Raw genomic sequence first — 21775 nt, 5'->3', positions numbered from 1 at the left:
TGATGTAGCCTTTGTTCAGATACAATTTATATTCAGGCCACCTAAGGAGAAAGCAAAAGACATTGCCTTTTCGTAATTTCTCCTGACCAACCCTATTCTTGGCTAAAACTCAATTATCTTTGCCGAATCTTGGTGCTTTCCCCACAATCTGTAGACCTTTTTCTTCTTGCTTCTGGACAGAAATCATAGAAAGACTTAAGAAGCCTCCTCCTGTCTACAGACCAGTGGTTCCTCCCGAGCACGCCCCTCCAGAATGTCTCCAGCTGATGAAGCAGTGCTGGGCTGAGGCTGCAGAACAGCGGCCAACTTTCGATGAAATATTTAACCAGGTAAGAATCTTAACACTCACAGCCCAGAAGCCACACTGAAACCAGCCCACCTAAAATGAACTCCGTGGGGTGTCATCACACTGTGGAACCTCTTGCAAGAGAAGAAGGCATTCGTCTTGGGGAAGAAGCGTGGAATTGGCCATTTGAAGGCCTTTGGTGCTGGAGCATCCCCAGCACATCCTCCAAGAGCACAAGGATAGGTTTTTGCGCTCTTTATCTGATGAACCTCTGTTCCAGACCATCCACAATCTGATCTAACTGACCTTTCAAAGATGGAGTTGAACCACTAGGCACTTGCAAGACAATGGCATTGAGACCATTAGAAGATGGAATAGATGTATCCTGGACTAGATGGGGATCCTCGTAGAGCCCCCTTTGCTTTGGAAATTCCAGAGAACTCTGATGAGTATCCCATTTAAGTGAAGCCAGATTGCTTTTGGAGGGTCAGGGAAAATACGGGGTGTTTGAAACAGTGTTCCAGATGGAAGGAAGTGCAAATGTGGAGTACAAAAGCAGGGGATTCCTTAGGTTTCTGGGGAATGACTTGAGGCAGTGGAGTGCATGAAAAGTGATAAGCTCTCTCCTTAAGATACTGAGTTTCTAAAGAGGTTGACGCTTTCCCTAGAGTTGGGGATTAAAAGGGGGAAATGGGGAGCAGACAGAGAGAGCCCTGCTAAGGGAGCCCTGCTAGGGTGTGGTTCCTCTGTTGGAGCACGCTGTTGAGGGATTTGTTCAAGCTACAGGATACCGAAGCTGAGGGTGCTCTCTGGGAGTGCTGTGTCAGCTCTGGCGGAGAGGCTTTGGAGCCTGGCTAGGGTACAGCACCGAGATGCCTTGTGAGTGGCAGGTATCTGAGGCGGAAAAGAGAAAGACTTGGATTGAAAGCCTGAGGGGCCCTGAATATGAAGTCATCCGTGTCCCCAGGTAACAATGCCTCCATTAGCCCGGCTGAGTTTTTTGAGGACACTCAAACAGGTATTCAATAGTATGGAAAAGGCAAAGGACCATGAAGGTCAAATTTCTGAAAACTTACCATGAGGCAGGAGAAAAAGCATTTGCCCTGGTGTTGATGCTAGAGATGTTATTTCAGAAGGCAGCAGAGAAGCCGGTGATAGATAGAAGGAGTGCACATCATACGACCTTCAAACAAGATTGCTTGGAGCTGCCCTCACTGAAATGCTTCAGTGGAAGTTTGGACTGTCTGAAAGACAAGGGTAGCCTCCCAACTCCCTGCAGCTAATAAAACTGAAATGGGAAGAGGAAGAGAGGGAGGCTCCCTGGGTTAGGCAATAGGGGGCGCCCAAAGCATCTGAGCTGGCTACTCTAGGACCTTGGTGGACACGTAGATCTGGACCAGGCTAAGAAGGAAACTCCTAGTGTTAGCCTTGGGACATTGAGTGCTATATAGAGCACGTGTGGCTCAGCTGTATGAAAGGGTTCATTGGGACAGATTCCTAGGCATGTGCTGAGCAAAATTACCACCAGTCTTCCCTTGTTGTCAGCCCAGTATTTTGCATGCTGAATACAGCAATAAGGAGGGGTTACCCCTCGTGATTCCAATGCTATGCCAAGCTCCTTGTCTCTGTAAATGAACAGGGTCCCAGGAGGGCTTATTGAAAATCTGTGGCATGCAGCCACCTCTAAAGGACCAGGGGCAAGACCAGTTGAATTTCTACATGACCCTGACTGACATGAAGGCCAAGTGCTAGGAGACACCATTATTCTTGGACCCCATGGTAAGAAATAGGGGTAGATCTTACCACATCGAGCTTGGGTCGTATTTAAGAGGTCAAAGAACCTCCCACTGTCCGAGAACTGGCAACATGGTAGCATTAGAAGATAAGGATGATTTTATAGGTTGATGGTCTAGAAGAGTAAAAGAACACTCCCTGCCCTCTTCCCCTGACCCCACTCACAACTGGCCTGAGCTCAGGACCAAATCCTGGTGCCTTTGAAGTGGCTAACTATTCAGGTGCTAGCATCTCAGAACCGAAGGATCCTGCCTGGAGAGCACCTTTGCTTAGACTTGAAAGAACCAGAAGGGTAAGGGAAGAACTACTCAGGGAAAAAGAGCCCTGTGAGTGGGCCAGGGTGACAATAAGGGTGGGTAGTGACTTTTCCTATTTATACTTGGGGTCACCTCTCCTGCCTTTTCATTTTAGAGGAAGGGGTTTATGATAAGGGGGTCCTGTTCCATCATCTCTAAGTTTAAGAAGTAAGAATTCCCTGGCTCCTCTTTCTGTTTACTTCCAGTTTAAAACTTTCAATAAAGGGAAGAAGACTAATATTATTGACTCTATGCTTCGGATGCTGGAGCAATATTCTAACAACCTGGAAGATCTGATCCGGGAGCGGACTGAAGAGCTGGAAATTGAAAAACAGAAGACGGAAAAGCTTCTAACACAGATGCTACCACCGTATGTGTGAACACCTGAGGAGTGTGAACGCTTGTAACAATGTGTTCTATTAAAAATAGAAAAAAATTACCCATCAACTAACTGCTCCCTCCCCCTGTCCTGTACACTCTCTACTCCCAGTAGGGTTGAGTCACACCTTCAAATCAAAGAAGAATTGGAAAGCCAAGGGGGCAGAGCGCACTTCCTAATTTTCCACTGCTTGTGGATAATGCTAGTCATTTAAGTTTTTGATGCCTCGGTTTTTCTATGTGTCACTTCATGACTTTGCCTGGAAGTTGACCAATTAAAAGGAGGCAGATTTTTTAGCTCCTCGAGGAAAGTAGCAGGGTTGTTTTTCTATGTTTTTCCTTCCTTAGGTGAAAGCCTTATGTGTTGCTACAATTTCCAAAATTTCCAAGGCACCTTATCATGTTGTAACATGATCTTCGAGGAGATAATTGGGGAAGCTAGTCTCATGCAAAGGCAGCTGCCTGGGAACATTTCCCCCTCAGGTGGGGTGGAGTTGGGGCGGGGGAACTGAGGAAGGATAGAGAGTTGAAAAAAACTCCACAAAGGTACAGATCAGGGCTCTCTGCTCAATGCTGCATCCCAGCACCTGTCACAGTGCCTGGCACATTGTAAGCACTCAATATCTATTTGTAAAATAGATGAAAGAATGAGTGTTTGCATCCAGGTGACATTTTCTTCCTTATCACTGACTTGGTAGTGATTTTTGGAGAAGTTGTGTTCTAGCAGATGTTTTGTGTGGCCTGGAGGGAGACCTGTGTCCTCTGAGGAATAGCTGTGTCTGTTTTCAGATCAGTTGCTGAATCCCTCAAAAAGGGCTGCACGGTTGAACCTGAGGGCTTTGACTTGGTCACCTTGTACTTCAGTGACATTGTGGGCTTCACTACCATCTCAGCCATGAGTGAGCCCATCGAGGTGGTGGATCTTCTCAATGACCTGTACACACTCTTTGATGCCATCATTGGCAGTCATGATGTATACAAGGTACGTTACTTAGCAGAGCAGTATATTCCAGAGAGAAATTTTGATATGAGGCTCACCTATGTGTACTCCAAAACGGAAGGAAGGATGCAATTGTATTGAATGCTGTTATTTAGGAATTAAAATGTAAATAGTACACTACTTCCATTGGTCTCCCATTGGAAATGAAGGCCAAATGGAATGCATAGAATTTCACACCTTCCAAAACAACAATCTCGACCCGGCAAGAGATTGCCAGTCACATTTCTTTTGAGCTATTTTCTAGAACTGGGACTAAGAAGAGGTTGGGGCCAAAAAGCATTATTGCACTTCAGTTTCTAAGTACCCACAGTGCAGACACGGAAGGGGATACAGAAAGTACTGGTGTCTGGCCCATAGTTGATGACTATGACGGAGTTCATCCTGGTAAAGTTTGTGTACATCTAATACGTGCTGTTAAAACTTGGTTTCCTCCTTTAGGTACCGTTTTTATACAGGAGGGAACTCTGGCATTATACATGTCAAAGAGCTATTGGACCTGAGGCTCTCTGGGATTGCTGTAGGGTAACCTAAAGCCCACCTAGTGGTCTGAGGTCTTGGGAAGTGATTAATTGTGAGGTTGCAACCTACTGCTTCCACTTCCCCCCACCCCTCCAGCCTGTCAATTTCCACTCTTCCTTTCAAAGGTTGCAGAAGATGAGTACAGAACAGATGACTGCATTCACTCATTGCGGTGCCATGCTTCTTTACCCTTGATTGTATGTGCTGTCCTGTCTCTAGGCAGAAAATGACTAAAAATCTCATAGCTACATAGGAACGTTTCCACGTCTGCAACATGGTTACTTGTTTTATTGATGGAGAAAGATGCCCCAGGCATCCCACACTTTAGACAGCTCCTCTGTCCCAGGAACCCAGGTAGAGCTGGAGAATGAGTAGCTCCATTCATTGGATCCTTCACAGTAGTCTGAAATGTTCCAACTCTCAAATCACACACAGGGCAGTGTGTTTATCTCAGATTAGACAGGGCCCTTTCAGGTCAAGTAGAGAGCCTCGGGGCTAGGCCAAGCTGCCTAAATAGGGCTCAGAAATAGACATCATACCTGTCAATCAGCAGGAGCTGCAAACTAATCAAGAAGCACACATGGAAACCACGGTGGAGGAAAAATCCATGGAATCAGACTACCTGTCTTAACTTGTTGAACTCAAGCAGCCTGAAGAGAAAAACAAATCACTGGAAGCTAATTCAGTTGAAACTAAAATCAAAGATGACTCAGTGTGGGCAGTAACACAGCCACTGGTTTAATCAATCCAGCTGATACTGTTCAGACAATTGTTGGGGGTCTTGGGAATGAGATTGTTAGGTATTTTGATACTTCACGGCTGCAGTAAGAAGCTAGTGGGCTGTTTTCAGGACAGAGTCGGGCTATATAAATCCAAAAATGGAATCTAAGTTTTCAGTCATTTTTAATCAAAACAACACAGTGCAAAGGAAATAAAAATTGAACCAGCAGCGAGTTACCAAAACCGTTTGTGTTTTCATTTTCCTTACCTGTAAAATTGGAGTCACCTCCCCTGGCACTTGATAATCTGAAATGGAAGGAAGAAGGCTGCTGCAGAATTATGAAGTTAGTGATTTGTTTTCAGTTTCAGTTCTCCTACTACCACTCCGTCTCAACCAGACCCCTTTCTATACCTCCTCTTCCCTTTCTGTGTCCTTACGCTGGTTTATACAACCCACAGTTCACCACAGCAGTCTCACACCAAGGCCAAACAGTGCCCGTGCTCCCTGCCTTTCTAACTGTCTCGTCCATATTCCTGGGGGCTCCTGGATGACTGACTCATTAAAGCTGAAGTGTCAACCACCAGTCAGTGATAATGGCCAGCCGGTGAGTTTCTCCCTCCCATATAGTATTTGCATTGCACTGTTGCCTTCCTCTGTGCAGGCAGGCATGCTTATCTGAGAGCAGGGATCCTTTTCTCAAATTGCACCAGGTACAGGAGGCCCTGAATGGAAGCATCCTGAGGTACAAAGTACCATAGGTGCAAAGGATCGCTGTTATTGGCTACACGGGAAGTCATGATGAGGGGCCTATTGCCAATTACGAAATTGTCTCTGGAGCTGAGTCATAGGCACAATCCTATGACTTGTTTCAAGACACGTCAGTTTGACGATGATGATGTGGTGATAATGATGGCGGTGGTGCTAATGGCTTGCGCTTATTATCCACCAGACAGGTTTTAAGTGCTTTGATATCATTTAGTACTTAGAAAATTCTAGGAGGTAGGTGCTGTCATTATCCCTGTTTTACAGGTAAGGATACTGAAGCACAGAGAGGTTAAATTACGTGACTAAAGCCACACAGTTTGTAAATGGTGCATCTGGAATTCTGAACGAGGCTGTATGACTTCAGAATTTCATGCTCTTAACTATGGCAATCTGTGAGTTCAGTTCTTTAGGAGAACATAGATTTTAACTGGATCCAAACTTGTACTAGCAGAGTCTGACAGGCACATTTCATAGAAGTCCCTTCAGCTTACTTATCTTTCGGATTTACCTGAAAAGTTTCACCTTACTAATCACCTAAAAGAGTGAGTACACTTCTGTGGGGAAGACGAGCACAGATTCATTTGCCTTTATTTACAGGTGTCCAGCTCTAACTGCCCCTGCAAAGCAACTGAGGGCTACTATTGCTGCTCCTTTGAGAGGTGGCAGTAGGACAGGAGGAGGGAGCTGGTGGGAAAAGACTGAGTTCTCACACCCAAGGAGACTGCAAAACTAACTCCATCATATTAGCGAGGCAAAGCAGAAGGAACAGAATCTTTCACCTCCTTCCTTTCCTTTTCCCTATACTTTCCTTAAGGCTGTTCTAGCTTACTGACCCGAAATCATCTAGAGAAATGCTTGCTGGGAAAGCACCTTCTCCTAGGTGAATTATTTGGAGCCTGGTAATTCTCTAGGGTCAGACAGGAACCTGAGAAGTAACTACAGAATCTACAGGTATGGGACCTAGACATCAGTATTATTTTAAGTGAAGCTCCTTAAGTGATTCTAATGTACAGGCAGGACTGTGAAGCAGTGACAGCCTCTCTCTGGCTTCCTCACTTTACAAGAAGAACACTTGGCCTCCATCATACCCTTTAAGCTCTGTGAAAACACACACACACACACACACACACACACACACACACACACACACACGTTATTTACTTGCTAATTCTATCTTCCCTGATCTCCAGGTAGAGACCATTGGAGATGCTTACATGGTGGCCTCAGGCCTCCCAAAGAGGAATGGCATGAGGCATGCAGCCGAGATTGCAAACATGTCCCTAGATATCCTCAGCTCCGTGGGTACCTTCAAGATGCGGCACATGCCAGAGGTGCCAGTCCGGATTCGAATAGGCCTGCACTCAGGTAACAACCAGCAGCTAAAGCAAGAGAAGACATTCCCATGTACCTCAAGGGAAGGCTAGAAACGGGAGGAAGAGGGTAGCTCTCCCCTGATTATTGGCAGCTGGATTATCCAGGTGTCTAGTGCTACATCATCCCTTTATGTCTCTCCAAGTTTACTCTCTTCCCGGCACCTGCCCTACCCCAGTGGGCGGCAACCCTTGTTCTAGGTACCATACCCTTCCAGTCTACCTTTCCTGTTAGAGCCAACAGTTCCATGTTTGACTATGATACGAGACCAACCTGCACATGTGGTATTTAGGATAATTGCTTTAATTCGTTGAAATCTCAACTCCTGGAGTATTTTTCTCCCACACGCCTCTTCACTTGCTTGAACATCTTCAGGACTCCCCTTCATCGTACCCTTTCCACCTATCTTCACATTCATAGGTATCTTCACAGGTCTCTCACCTACTAGCCTCTTGCTCCCCTCCTCTTTATCTTTGCTTTGTTCTTCTAGGCTCCTTTTCTTTTCCCATCCTTTTCATCCCTTTCCTACCAAATTTTGTAGAAGAATGATGGACATTTATCATGCCATTTCTTCACTATCCATTGCCTCTTTAACCCCTTTGCAATCTGGCTTTAGCCCTACCACTTTTCCCGGTCCTAGTCTGCCCTTATCTCTGCAGCATTTGATATTCTTGACGATTCTGCCTCAATTGGCTTTTATGACCTCCTCCTCAGTCTCTGAATTCTTCTTCTCCATTTCATTTACTGGCTCTCTTGGCAATCCCTGCTCTCTAACTGCTCCCACATTTTCTGCAAAGCTCTGAGCTGTGATCTCCTTGCTCTCTGTATGTGCTGACCTCGAATTCATTTCTCAACCCACTCCAATCTGGCTTTCATTTCTACCATTGTCTGATAACCTCTTCTGTCTTTATCTGTCCCTTAAATATTGATATGCCTCAGGGTTCTGTCTTTTATCCACTGTTTCCCTCCTCTTATATGCTCTTCTGGGTCATCTCATCCATGTCTATAGTTTTTTTTTTTTTTTTAACATCTTTATGGGGGTATAATTGCTTTACAATGGTGTGTTAGTTTCTGCTTTATAACAAAGTGAATCAGTCACACATAAACATATGTTCCCATATGTCTTCCCTGTTGCGTCTCCCTCCCTCCCACCCTCCCTATCCCACCCCTCCAGGCTGTCACAAAGCACCGAGCCAATATCCCTGTGCCATGCGGCTGCTTCCCACTAGCTATCTACCTTACTACGTTTGTTAGTGTGTATATGCCCATGACTCTCTCTCGCCCTGTCACAGCTCACCCTTCCCCCTCCCCATAACCTCAAGTCCGTTCTCTAGGAGGTCTGCGTCTTTATTCCTGCTTTACCCCTAGGTTCTTCATGACATTTCTTTTCTTAAATTCCATATATATGTGTTAGCATACGGTATTTGTCTTTTTCTTTCTGACTTACTTCACTCTGAATGACAGACTCTAGGTCTATCCACCTCATTACAAATAGCTCAATTTCGTTTCTTTTTATGGCTGAGTAATATTCCATTGTATATATGTGCCACATCTTCTTTATCCATTCATCCGATGACGGGCACTTAGGTTGTTTCCATCTCCGGGCTATTGTAAATAGAGCTGCAATGAACATTTTGGTACATGACTCTTTTTGAATTTTGGTTTTCTCAGGGTATATGCCCAGTAGTGGGATTGCTGGGTCATATGGTAGTTCTATTTGTAGTTTTTTAAGGAACCTCCATACTGTTCTCCATAGTGGCTGAACCAATTCACATTCCCACCAGCAGTGCAAGAGGGTTCCGTTTTCTCCACACCCTCTCCAGCATTTATTGTTTCTAGATTTTTTGATTTCTAGACCATTCTGACTGGTGTGAGGTGATATCTCATTGTAGTTTTGATTTGCATTTCTCTAATGATTAATGATGCTGAGCATTCTTTCATGTGTTTGTTGGCAGTCTGTATATCTTCTTTGGAGAAATGTCTATTTAGGTCTTCTGCCCATTTTTGGATTGGGTTGTTTGTTTTCTTGTTATTGAGCTGCATGAGCTGCTTGTAAATTTTGGAGATTAATCCTTTGTCGGTTGCTTCATTTGCAAATATTTTCTCCCATTCTGAGGGTTGTCTTTTGGTCCTGTTTATGGTTTCCTTTGCTGTGCAAAAGCTTTGAAGTTTCATTAGGTCCCATTTGTTTATTTTTGTTTTTATTTCCATTACTCTAGGAGGTGGGTCAGAAAGGATCTTGCTGTGATTTATGTCATAGAGTGTTCTGCCTATGTTTTCCTCTAAGAGTTTGATAGTTTCTGGCCTTACATTTAGGTTTTTAATCCATTTTGAGCTTATTTTTGTGTATGGTGTTAGGGAGTGATCTAATCTCATACTTTTACATGTACCTGTCCAGTTTTCCTAGCACCACTTATTGAAGAGGCTGTCCTTTCTCCATTGTACATTACTGCCACCTTTATCAAAGATAAGGTGTCCATATGTGCATGGGTTTATCTCTGGGCTTTCTATCCTGTTCCATTGATCTATCTTTCTGTTTTTGTGCCAGTACCATAGTGTCTTGATAACTGTAGCTTTGTAGTATAGTCTGAAGTCAGGGAGCCTGATTCCTCCAGTTCCTTCTTTCGTTCTCAAGATTGCTTTGGCTATTCGGGGTCTTTTGTGTTTCCATACAAATTGTGAAATTTTTTGTTCTAGTTCTGTGAAAAATGCCAGTGGTAGTTTGATAGGGATTGCATTGAATCTATAGATTGCTCATGTCTATAGTTTAACTACCACTCGTGTGCTGATGACTTCCAACTCTACAGCTTCAGCACCGGTCTTCTCCCTTAAGCGTCAGCCCTATATAGCAGACTTGCTACTGACATTTCCACTTGAATGTTCCACACAGACTTCAGACTCAACAGATCCAAAACAGAATGATTTTCTTCCCACATAAACAGCCTCCTCTTCCTGTACTTATTTTCTATTTCAGTTGGTGTCACCACCATTCACCTAGTTATTCCAGTTAGTCTTGAGAGTCATCCTCCTCGACTCCTCCCTCACCCTGACCTTCACCATTCAACCAATTACTAAGTCTTAAACATTTTGCCTTTTCAGTATTTCTTGATTCTGTCTTTCTCTTCTTGACTCTCACTGCTTAAGTCTAGGCCACCAGCATCTCTTGCCTGGATCACTGCAATAGCATCTTCTTGCTTCCACTCTTGCTTCTTTCTATCCATCCTTCTCATGGTCATCACCTCATCTGTGTTTGCTTGCCTGTCCTTCCATTAGACTGTAAGCTCCTTGATGGCAGGAACCAGATCTTACTCATTTTTGTATCCTGAATGCTTAGCACACAGCAGGTTTTCAGTATTTTTCTTTTAAAGAAAAGCCTTCATCTCCCATTTGTGCTTCAGTTTCACATCAACAACCCGCCTCAGCACATCTCTTCTTGGACGATTCACCATTACTTCAAATTCTGCATATCTAAAGCTTCAGGTCATCTTTTCCCACAAACCAGTGTAAGCTCATAAGCCCATGCCAATTTCCTCACGGTTGTCAATCAGACAGCCAACACTTCTCCTTTGATAATGTCTCTCTTTTATCACTCCTTTTTGCCATCCGTCCATCATCACCTCCTTTCCAGTACTTACAACCTTGTGCTTGAATTACTGCTATTACACTTAACGGTTTTCCCTGGTTTTGCTTTCTCCCCTTTCGATGCATTCTATACACTGACCTGAGAAAGAAGAAGAAAAAGGATTTTCATCATGTAATTGCCTGCTCAAACTTCTCTAATGATTCAAGATCTGCCATCTTGTACAACCCAATAGCCAACCTTGTCTCTAGTTTCTCCTTAGGCACATGAACTAAGCAGACTGCTTTCTCTAAGAGCTTCCCAAAATTCCATGCTCAGTGCCAACCACAAACCTTACCTTACCTTACCTTCTTTACTGGGCCATTTTTGACTGGACCAGGTCTTAATAAGCAACCCCTCCCCCATTTTCTAAACTATTGGAGCACTTCTGCCTGTCCATTTATCTTGCCTCAGCCATACATTGTCTTGGGTTGTTGCTTAATTGCTTCCAGTTTGGTAGTCTCTTTTCTTCAATTAGATTATAAACTCCTGGAGAACTGAGACCATGTGCTACATTTTTTATTCCCCTTGGTGCCTAGCTCAGGGCTTAATGAATGTTTCTTAATGGGTGAGAAATGAATTAAAATGAGAAACGTAACTTTTATTCTTAAAAATGAATGTTCAGAAAGAACTTTTTGAAGCAAAAGCACTTAATTATTTTCTCTAATTCAGGAAACAGCAAAAAGCTAATGCTGAACACTTTTCACATAGAACAGAGACCAGAAAGGTGAAGGTGGAGAAATTTCTAGATCATCTTGAACTAGGTTTTCAGTAGGGTTGCTGAGATTTTTTCAAGTAATGTTCACTCTCTGGACACTTAACATGATCGTACTAAAATGCAAGAACAAAACCCATTCTAAGGGCAAATAGAAAATATTCTCAGATTATCTTTATATACTACTCTTCCATGCCTCTAACACAAACGATTGAATGTCAACTCTACTTCTTTTCAGATTTTCCAACTGTCTTAGCAATAATTCTCTTTATAGACACAATTTGTGAGACAGCCCTATGAGATCCCTCCTTCCAACCCTAAGGCACGAGAAAGAGTCACATTTTTTCCCTTGCAACAAACATGTTTGGATCCTGAATCCCTGCCCAGGCTTTTCTGATTGGGTTTAATGCTTATTTGTCCCTGTTGACAGATATAAGCATCTTGGGTGTAACTGTTACTTGGAACAAAGGTATAAATCAGAAGGGTAATCATTTCTTCATCATTATAAATTTGCTTTCTGGTAGGGCAAAGAGTTCATTACTCACTGTAAGACTTCCTTCAGATGCCCAGAGCTATTTAGTGGCAACTTTATTCTTTCATGCAGCTGCATTCCTTCCCTTGGCAGTGTTCCTCTATTAGCATTGGATGCATACCTGTTGACTATACTCCCAATTGCCTGCTACTCCATAGGGCCGGTTGCTGCTGGAGTGGTGGGCCTCACCATGCCCAGATACTGCTTATTTGGAGACACTGTGAACACAGCTTCTCGGATGGAATCAACAGGGTTACGTGAGTACTTCTAGAGGGATGGATGGGATGGTAACCTCCTGCTACTGACAAAGTGATTCTTTGTCAAGTGAGGAGAACGAGGGACTTCCCCGGTGGTCCAGTGATTAAGACTCCGCGCTCCCAATGCAAGGGGCCCGCGTTCGATCCCTGGTCAGGGAACTAGATCCCACGTGCCGCAACTAAAGATCCCACGTGCTGCAACTAAAGATCCCACGTGCCGCAACTAAAGATCCCACGTGCCGCCACTAAAAACCGCCCAAGCCACAACTAAGACCCGGCACAGCCAAGTGAAAAAAAAAAAAGAAAAAATATTTTCTTAAAAAAGAGAGGGGAAAGAGAGCAGAGAGATGTTTTACTGTTTCAAAGAAAAATCAAAGATAACTTGAGAAGTTGAAGATTTAACACACATTATTTTGGTCTCTAATGACAAACCAGCAGGGGGTGATGTTGGATTGAACATGATGTTGTTCTAGACGTGAAGCTGTAGCTAGGTGACGCTGAAACAGCCAGACAATTTGATCAAAACAACTCAAAAAAATCCTTTGGGTAAAGGAACAAATTGGCCAACCCGGTAGGTTTGGGAGCGTCATATTGAAAAAGGAAATAGGTAAGGGACTGACATTTTTCAGTCTTTCAGCTAGTTTGTGGAGACACACCCAGAGCCAGATGTCTCTCAGCCAGCTTCTGTTTGCTGCTCTAGTCCTGTTTTTGAACTCGTTACGACCCCAGGAGTTCTGGCTTCATCCAATAGCGCCCTCAAATTTAGCTAGCAATAATCCCTCAGTCTAAGGAGCTTGGAATTCTGAAATAATTAATTTCAACTTGCCTGTATATAAAACTCTTAGCTTCTTTCTATCAAAACAGGCATGGTATCAAAGATACCATTTCTCCCTACTTCTCTGAGAAGAAAACTGTACAAACCATGAAGTCACTTGTGCGCCGCTGGCAACTCTTCCTTGGTTATTTCCTGCTACTATTAAGGCAATGTCAGAATCAAAATGTGCTTTACCTATGTTATGGTTGAGCAAAGCGATTTGTTCCAGCTAGTATAAAAAAAGCATCAAGAACCACAATAGATTCTATATATAGTTTTCATGGATTTTACATTTAAAAAAAACCACTTAAGCCCTTAGCAGCCCTGGCTGTGGCAGCTACTAAGCAAGACGAGCTCTTCTCAAACTTCAGCAATATATGTAAACAAGTCCCTGATGATGGTGGCCTATATCACAGTGGGTGGTGCCCTGTGTGACCCCCCCCCCTCATCACTCATGTGTGGAAACAGCCTTGCACAACGGGTCCAGTCTTAGTCAGTCTAGCCTGTGCAGCCATGATTAAGGAGGCAGCATGGAACTTAGAAGCTGTTGTCAGAATACATTTTCTGACATCTGGGAAAGTCTTCGAACTCCACAGATATGGCAGAGGCCATGGAAGGAGTCATCCAGGAACTGCCGCACGCATATAACTTTGCTCTGGAAGTGCAACCCGAGATGAAGTGAAATTGATCATGGAAACGCAATGCAGATTTGGCACAGTGCTCTGGACTGATGTAAGCTTGGAGAACGCTGAAGTCATGTTCTGGTCTGCACCAGGGAAACTCACTCCACACATTTCACGTTGGAAATACAGAGTTGAGAGCAGAAAGTGAATTTTCAGATTCCGGCAGCACCTCGTCCAGGGATCAGCTAGCAAGGAGAAAATGGAGTGAACCATGCACAGCAGTGTGTATTAAGCACTGACTATGCAAGGAAGGCATTGTGAGGGATACAAAGAAGCATACGTATGTGGTCTCCACACTACAGGAACTGGTTAGAGTGCTTTTCTGGAAGCTAATGACTGACTGAAATAGGACATTAAGCGCCACTCCTGAGTGAAGATCTGTAAAGAGGTAGACTAACTTCATGTTGGATGTGAGACTAGGACGTGTCATAGGTCTATTTTTTTTAAAAATCAATCTCATCAATACCTCCTTTATGCTCAGTTGAATCTACTGATTCTGGAGTGGAATTGACTAGTAACCCAGCCCTGGAGTGACCTTCCTTGCCACACAACTGGATGGTGGTTGGCATGAGCCATCTCTCTGTATTGAGCTGTGTGTTCCCCATCAGTAGGATTATTCTACTGAAATGTTCCCTCACAACAAGATGCTAGTGGAATGTCACACATAGGGCTGGCTCGGGACACACTAGCTGAATTTTAAGGATGGGACAACCTTTTCGGAGCAGAGGTTTTGGGTGACCATGAGGTAGTGCGGAAGATACAAACGATACTGAGCTGTCAAGAGAAGAAAAGTCATTGTAGAACACAGCATAAATTTCTTGCAGTTCTTTTCAGGTATGACTTGCTACTCAGATTGTACTCAGATTCTAAAAGAATTACTTTCTCAAGTGTGTGTGAGACTGTCTTGGACTTTTATTGAACAAAACTTGAACAAGGTCTTACTTCATAGGATGACAGTTTTCAGGACAGTTAAGGATCCTACCTCAGTTAAATGATTGTTCTTCACCAAAGAATTACACTTAATTTCTAAAAAGAAGTTTTAGTCATAGTTCCTCATATAAAGCTCTCGTCCTAAGTTGGGATTATTAGTTGGAAAATAATCCATTCATGTGTGTACACAGCTAGAGCCACCCACCCAAAGGACAGCTATAGATGTAGTCACCACAGAATGTTGGCAGAGGTCTTGGTACATTTCTCACTGATGTTTTAAGTTCAGCAATACTGAAAGACAGTTGGATGGATGTATATGGAAGAGACACCCTTTTGCCTCTTAAGTAGGATGGGCAGACCTTGGGGGTTCAGATCCAGCAGCAGCCCGTGAGAGTAGCTGCTGAAGCTTAACTTCCCTCAGAGGAGGTCACGCTTCAGCTAAGAGCAAAGTAGTGGTTGCTTTTTTCTTCATCTCAAACCTCAAGTTGAAGGAACACCTTTCTATTGCATGGTCTTTCATCTGAGATAGTGTCTAGGAGGCTGATAGGTGCTACAGCTAATGTTTTATTTGGTGTTTTGCCTGGTGAGAAAGGCCATCCATCTCCGTCCCCTCCTGCTGTGAAACTCTAACTAAAGCGCTCTCTCTCTCTCTCTCTCTCTGTCTCTCTCTCTCTCTCTCAGGGACTTTGCTTAGCGTCTAGTTCATTTAGAAGTGGGGGCATTTATTACATTAATATTTTTCTCACTGATTTTACCTGAAAAGATCCAAAGTCATGCCTCTCTTGCTTTTACAGCTTATCGCATTCACGTCAGTCACAGCACGGTGACAATTCTTCGAACCCTGAGTGAAGGCTATGAAGTGGAGCTTCGAGGAAGGACAGAGCTCAAGGTATAATGTCCTTTTGTTTTTTGAGTCAACCCACTTGGACACACCTGCTCCTGGAGAGGTCATGGTCTGCTGAAAGAGTTTACCTGGGTGTCTGACTATAATTTGGACAGAATTTCCAGCTCCATTTCTGGTTCCCAAAAGATTGTTCCTTTTTGCCTCACCTTTCATTCCTTTAAAATATGGCTACAGTGAGAAGGATCGTTAAAATCCCTCTGCATTTTTCTGACTAGGAGTTGCATTTTTCTCTCTTAAAAAATTGCCCAGAATTTGGCATTTCAGTGAGCGGCACTATTATTTACATTTTCTAACTTCCATTTCATTTAGTATGTGGCAGTGCTACAGTATTGGGGAGTTTGGGTTTTCTGTCCATCTGCTTGGTGGCTCTCCTTTCTGATTTTTCATCCACAACATTGACCCCCTGTTTACAGAGAGGCTTTATGTCTTTCCCCAAGGACCAGTCAGTTCTGATGAAAGACAAACATTTTATAGTGCCTTTTCTCTGTTAGGACTATCACTTGATCTGGGATTCAGGATTATAGTAATATTCCTTTTTCTTTTTTCACCATTTCCACTGGATTCTTTTCATCTTCCTCTGGGTACCCCAGGGCCCCTGGTCGTCCCAACTGTAAGAGACTCTAGAGATTTGATAATTTAACTCCTTTTTCAGATGAAGAGCCAAGGCCCAAAAAGGTGAAGTAATTTGATCAGGGTCATATAGTCAGTTGATAGCAGAGTCCAGCCATAACCCAGGAAGCCCGACTTCCCATTCAGTAGTCTTTCTATGATACCATTGTCCATGAAAATTATTTCCTCAGTGATTATTCTTAGGCAAAGCAAAATCCGGGCACTGAGTGATGCACAATTTGTTTCTGTCATTTGCATGCCTACCCCAAAGAGTGGCAATTTACATATAAAAGGATTTCAGAAGTCAAAGATTGGAAGGCCTGGTTCTAGTTGATCAATTAATTCCCTTAATGGCTAGTCCTAGATTGTCCCTTCCAATAGATCCTTAATATCTTCTAGCAGGGGGGATGGGTCACTTATTAGGGGACAGAGGTTTCTTTCCCACCTCTGCAGAGAATGCAAAGATAGGATGTGGGGGACGATATTACTTAGGCAATGAATCAAATCACCCAAGGCCTTGGACATTTCTCAGCAGAAGAGGACGAAGGTGGCTTGGCTTCCTGAAGCACTTGCCTGCCTGTATTACTAGACACAGATTCCCTCGTTTAAGAGAGAATTTAAGAGCTGAGGAGGTGCCACTTTTGAAACTGAAAGGGAAAAACATACCCCCATCCCCATGGTTTTTATTGCCCCCCAAATACCAGTCAGGAGCAATCACATCTTTGGGTGGTTCACATACAAAAGCAGGACTACTTCAGAAGGGCCCTTTGCAACGTCACTGTTTCCCCTACCCCAGGGAATTTGGGGGAAGAGGCTGGGAGAGGCTTCCCCTAAGGCCGTGTCAGGCCTTGGTTATTGGGGTGGCAGAGACCTCCTGAGGAAGAGAGATCGAGAGGGAGATACTGAGAGAGAAGAAGAGAGGCTGCCCCAGGGGAAAGGAAGGGCCAATGAAAAGAAGGATAAGGACAGGAAGTAAGACCCACAGAAAGGAAGGGAGAGGAGGGGAGATCTTTTCTGTCTCTGTACCTCTGCCTCCCCACCAGAGGCAGGTATTGGCTATTACCTAGTAGGGACTTGGAGACAGAAGATTCCTTGTCCCTTGAGGGCATGCAATATATCCCCAATAAGACGACATCACCAGCACACTTTAGAAATTCTGATTTAACATTTCCACCACCACCCGCCCCCCCCTCCCCCATCTACACTGTGTTGCTGGAAAGCAAGAATCGCTCTAGTGCCTGGGTCAGAAGGACTACATTTGATGGCCAGCCAGGTGTGATTTCAAAGCTGATGGCCAAAAACATCCTCTCCTTCCAGCTGGCTGATGCTTAAAATTCCTCCATCAGAGCCTCTTCTCTTCAGCTCAAGGCTTGGATCCAGTAACAACAACACTCTTCCCCCCTCTACCCCCCATCCCATTTCCTTCACTGGAGTGATGACGCTTTAAGTTGTTTCTTTTAGTGGGATCAAAGATGTGGATTGGATTGGCTGAGAGAGGAGAACACAGAGAAGTTGAGTAATTGGGTGGGAGGGGGGTACAAAGAAAGGGACCAAAATGAGGAAGCTTAGAGGAGGACACATTTAGAGACAAGAAGCTCATACTCTCTGGGAATCTGTTCCCCTGCCCACTCCAACCTCCCCTTGTACTATACTGGCACAGAATCATCAGTGCTTAACGGGCCATTTCTGCTTTTTTCAATATTTTTCTCCTAATGGCCTGGCGATAAGTCATCTTATTACCTCTTCTCTTACATGAATGAGTCCTGTTTCAGTTACTGTTTTCCTAACAAGTTTGAAGCTCCTTGCTGAGACTTTGTATATATCTAGGCTTATCACATATATTTGCCAGGGCCTCTTAGGTAGCTTTACATTCTGAAAAGATTTCCCCAAATGGTTGTTCTTAGCTGGTTTCTGTTGTCCTTGCCAGAGGTGGACATTTACACACCAGCAACTGGGCTAAGAAGTAATGAGGTTGTATTGACAGAGTCATGAAGGTCAGAAGGTCTGGTCCATAATTCTTGTCCCATCAGTGACTCAATGTGTGACATTGGATAAGTAACTTCATCTTCTCTGTGCTTCCATTTCTCAACATGGAGGCCTCTTCTGACCTGTGATTATCAGGCAGATCATTAATCACAAGCTTTAAAATTCCCTGCAGTTGCTTTTTGGCCTCTAGACCTGCCCCTTGACTCCAGTATGTTGGAAAAGCTATATGGTGTAGAGGGAAGAACACTTAAAATTTGGAGTCTAAGATGTTAACTAGACTTCTTGTTGTGATCATTTCACAATATATACAAATATCGAATCATTATGTTGTACACATGAAACTAATATAATGTTGTAAGTCAATTATACCTCAATAAAATATAGCAAAGTCATAGTAAAAAATAAATAAATAAAATTTGTAGTCTAGTAGGGTTGGGTTCAAGTCCCAGCTATGCCTGCTTATTGACAAGTCATTTTATCACCATAAACCTCAGGGACCCCATTTGCAGAATGAGGTTAATAATAAACCTAGTTTCCACAGTTTTTGTGAGGATTAAATAAGACAGGAGTGCCAAAGTATCTTAAAAGTGTCAGGCCAAAGTAAGGTGCTATTATTTGGGAGGTCTCTGGGACTGCCTAGGGATTGATACTGAGTCAGAGAGTTCGCCTTAGGCTTCAGTTGTTGCATACTTGTTCCCCCCGCCACCTCCCTTCAGCAGACTTTTGAAAGTAGGGTGGGTAAACAGAGAGCTAGGATTCTAAGAATTCTCCTGGATGGGCTCCAAAACCTCAGAGAGCCCCTGGAGCTCCCCAGCATACTCTTTGATTTGGAAGCTTGCCTGAGTCCATAACACTTCCATCCTATTTTGCAACCATTGGTTTTGGCATGCCAGTATGTCCCAGGACTCACCCAAATATCTAGACAATCCTGGCATCTGCAAATCTCCCTTGGGGATTGGCATACTGTCCTGGTAGCCCCTAGAGCTCAAGAAAAACAGTCAACTATGGTTGGGGGTTGGGGTCAAGTTTTGAGAGTATGTTTTACCAAAATGAGGTCCAACGACACCTTGAGTATTCCAGGCACTCAAGGAATGAGAGTGCCAGTTAATGGAACAGTCTATTTACTGAGCACCTGTTCTGTATGAGACACTGTACTAGGTTCTGTGAGGAAAATAAAGAGCTGAGGAAGCAGAAGAGTTGTGCTTCTGTTTAGGGCCCAAGACATGGCCTGATAATTGGGGTTTTTTTTTGTTTTTTTTTTTGTGGTACGTGGGCCTCTCACTGTTGTGGCCTCTCCCGTTGCGGAGCACAGGCTCCGGACGCGCAGGCTCAGCAGCCATGGCTCACGGGCCCAGCCGCTCTGCGGCATGTGGGATCCTCCCGGACCGGGGCACGAACCCGCGTCCCCTGCATCGGCAGGCGGACTCTCAACCACTGCGCCACCAGGGAAGCCCGTGATAATTGTTTTTATTTCATTACACTGTGAGCTCCTTAAGGACAGAGCCATCTCTGTATTCCCAGCCCTGACACAACGAGGGTGGAATAAATGTAAGAATGAGTGATGGGAGCATATTTTCAAGTTGCTCGCTTCTTCTGAAAACAGAGTGGCCCCAAACAGTCCAATTATTTGAGGTTTAGGTTTAGGCTGGGTTGGCTGCCTGTTCGTGGAGGTTGGGCTGTTGTGGTATTCTCTTCCTGCTTGCCTCATGGAGGGCTCGTTCAGAGCCTTGAACCAAATATTTGCGAACGCTTTGAGATTCTCCAGTTAAATGTGCTAATTTTTATTATGGTTGTTGTCGTGATTGTTAAGGGATGGATATATGTGATGTAAAATAGACAATAATGGATTTGATATTTAAAGGGGGGCAAACCTAATTGGAATTTCTAAGTTAAACTATTTAGAACTGTTCCAAATGAGATCTGCCGAGAGTGAGACCATATTTCCGATTGAGTTGGAAACACATCCCATTACTTTTCTCAGTCTTAGTAAACACATTTTTTCCTTACGGATTGGGGGAAATGACAGGGCAGAGAAAAGAGAATTGAAAGGAAGAGAGAGAACCATGTTGTTGAGGAGGGTTGATTGGAAAGAGGGGAGGACAGCGCAGAGGCAGAAAATCTGGCTCTTCTGAGGTCATCACTCAGGCTCTGGGGCAATGAACTTGAGTTTACATTCCCTTCCTCTTCTCAGACCTGTGGTTCTTGACAGTCAACTAATGGGGCTGTAGGTGGAGGCCTCCCTGGGGTCTCTCTCTGTAAGACTACCTTGGCAGGAAGAAAAGAACATTGCAGAAATGCAGACTTCTCAAAGCAGCCAGGAGGCCCTGGGCTTAAGATCAAAGTTGCATGGCGTGCTTTCCATTTCTATTCCCTTTTTGGGTTTTGTGAGAGCCATTGGATGGTGGAGTGTTGGGGATGGAGGTGGACTCTGAATGTGTGTACTCTAGATACAAAAGACAATGGGTTGCCTAATTCCAAAAGACCATGGCAAAAATGACAAACGGAATCTTTGATTGAACGTACAGATGTTTGGTTGCTATGAAGCGGAACTTCCACGTATTCCCAAAGATGGAGCTGCGTGTCAGCGGGTAGACAAAACATCTGGATGACAGCTTGAAATGCTGTTCGCTTTTCATCTGGCCCCTGTGGCAGCTTATGGAGCTTGTCTGAGCCTTAGGTATATATGGCAAAGAAGCCGTGTAGGAAGGAAGACTCCAGCGAGTGGTGATAAGGGGAAAGCAGAGGCAGTTTCTGAGCCAAACAGAATGTTTGCACCCTATTGAACAGAAGGACTTCTTTAGGAAAATTGGTTATAGCACGTTTAAGATTTTCCGTATTTTCTATAATAAGGGCAAAGGCACAGAAGAGACCTTCTGGCTGGTTGGAAAAAAAGGCTTCACGAAGCCCCTTCCCGTGCCTCCACCAGTGGGCAAAGATGGGTAAGTGGAGATCACACTTAGTTAGCTTCGTCCCATGCCCCTCTCTGCCACACTCTCTTCGTTAACTATTTTTGTGTCTCTCCTGCCCCGCAGGCAAGTGGGCCATGGCCTGCAACCAGTGGAGATCGCAGCCTTCCAAAGAAGAAAAGCAGAAAAGCAGCTGGTGAGAAACAAGCCGTAAGGTAATGGCCAGCAGGAAAACAGAGCCCAGGAACTGGCCAGATATTCAAAGCTGGGGCTCCCTTTGGCATGGATGCCAGTCTCAGCCTACATTCTGTTGGCAGAGTGTGATGGAGTTGGTGAATTTCCAAGCTCCACTGAGTTGTGCAAAAACCTTGTGGGGAGGCTTGTTGCAGAGCAAGCTGCATCTGAGGGAGGTCAGCTGCCGCGGCCTTAGAGAGATCTTCACCTCCTCGCTGATAACGAATTTGAATGTTAACGAGGCTGGCCTTGTTATCCAGTTATCAGGCAGGTGCGCCCATCTGTCTCATCGTGAGTGCTTGGGCCTCATGGTGGGCCACCTCTGGTCTTCAGAGACTCACCTCTATTTAAGCCACACAGCAATATTGCCACGACCCCCTTTTCCCAGGATTTATTGGCAAGATCATCTTCGAGGGGATGCTTATGTCATTTCCTCTGCAGGCCCTGCCCCATTGC

The 21775-nt window shown here is 44.3% G+C and overlaps 1 protein-coding gene across 1 annotated transcript in view; it reads left to right on the top strand.

Moving 5' to 3' along the window:
- The window catches only part of GUCY2F (guanylate cyclase 2F, retinal), a gene marked incomplete at both ends in the record, with an annotated part of 81434 nt that extends 60135 nt beyond the window's left edge, over window positions 1-21299 (top strand). Inside the window, 8 exons of the mRNA XM_082864399.1 lie at window positions 181-329; window positions 2583-2746; window positions 3544-3736; window positions 6950-7124; window positions 12155-12253; window positions 15475-15569; window positions 21030-21118; window positions 21212-21299. Of these exons, the coding sequence (XP_082720525.1) occupies window positions 181-329; window positions 2583-2746; window positions 3544-3736; window positions 6950-7124; window positions 12155-12253; window positions 15475-15569; window positions 21030-21118; window positions 21212-21299 (1052 nt within the window). The remainder of the gene's footprint in view (window positions 1-180; window positions 330-2582; window positions 2747-3543; window positions 3737-6949; window positions 7125-12154; window positions 12254-15474; window positions 15570-21029; window positions 21119-21211) is intronic.
- Between the last annotated feature and the right edge of the window lie 476 nt (window positions 21300-21775).

This window comes from Leucopleurus acutus, assembly GCF_964270905.1.
Source record: "Leucopleurus acutus genome assembly, chromosome: X".
Lineage (NCBI taxonomy): Eukaryota > Metazoa > Chordata > Mammalia > Artiodactyla > Delphinidae > Leucopleurus > Leucopleurus acutus.
Note: the sequence above shows the minus strand (reverse complement) of the source record. Positions and strands in the feature narration are given on the sequence as shown.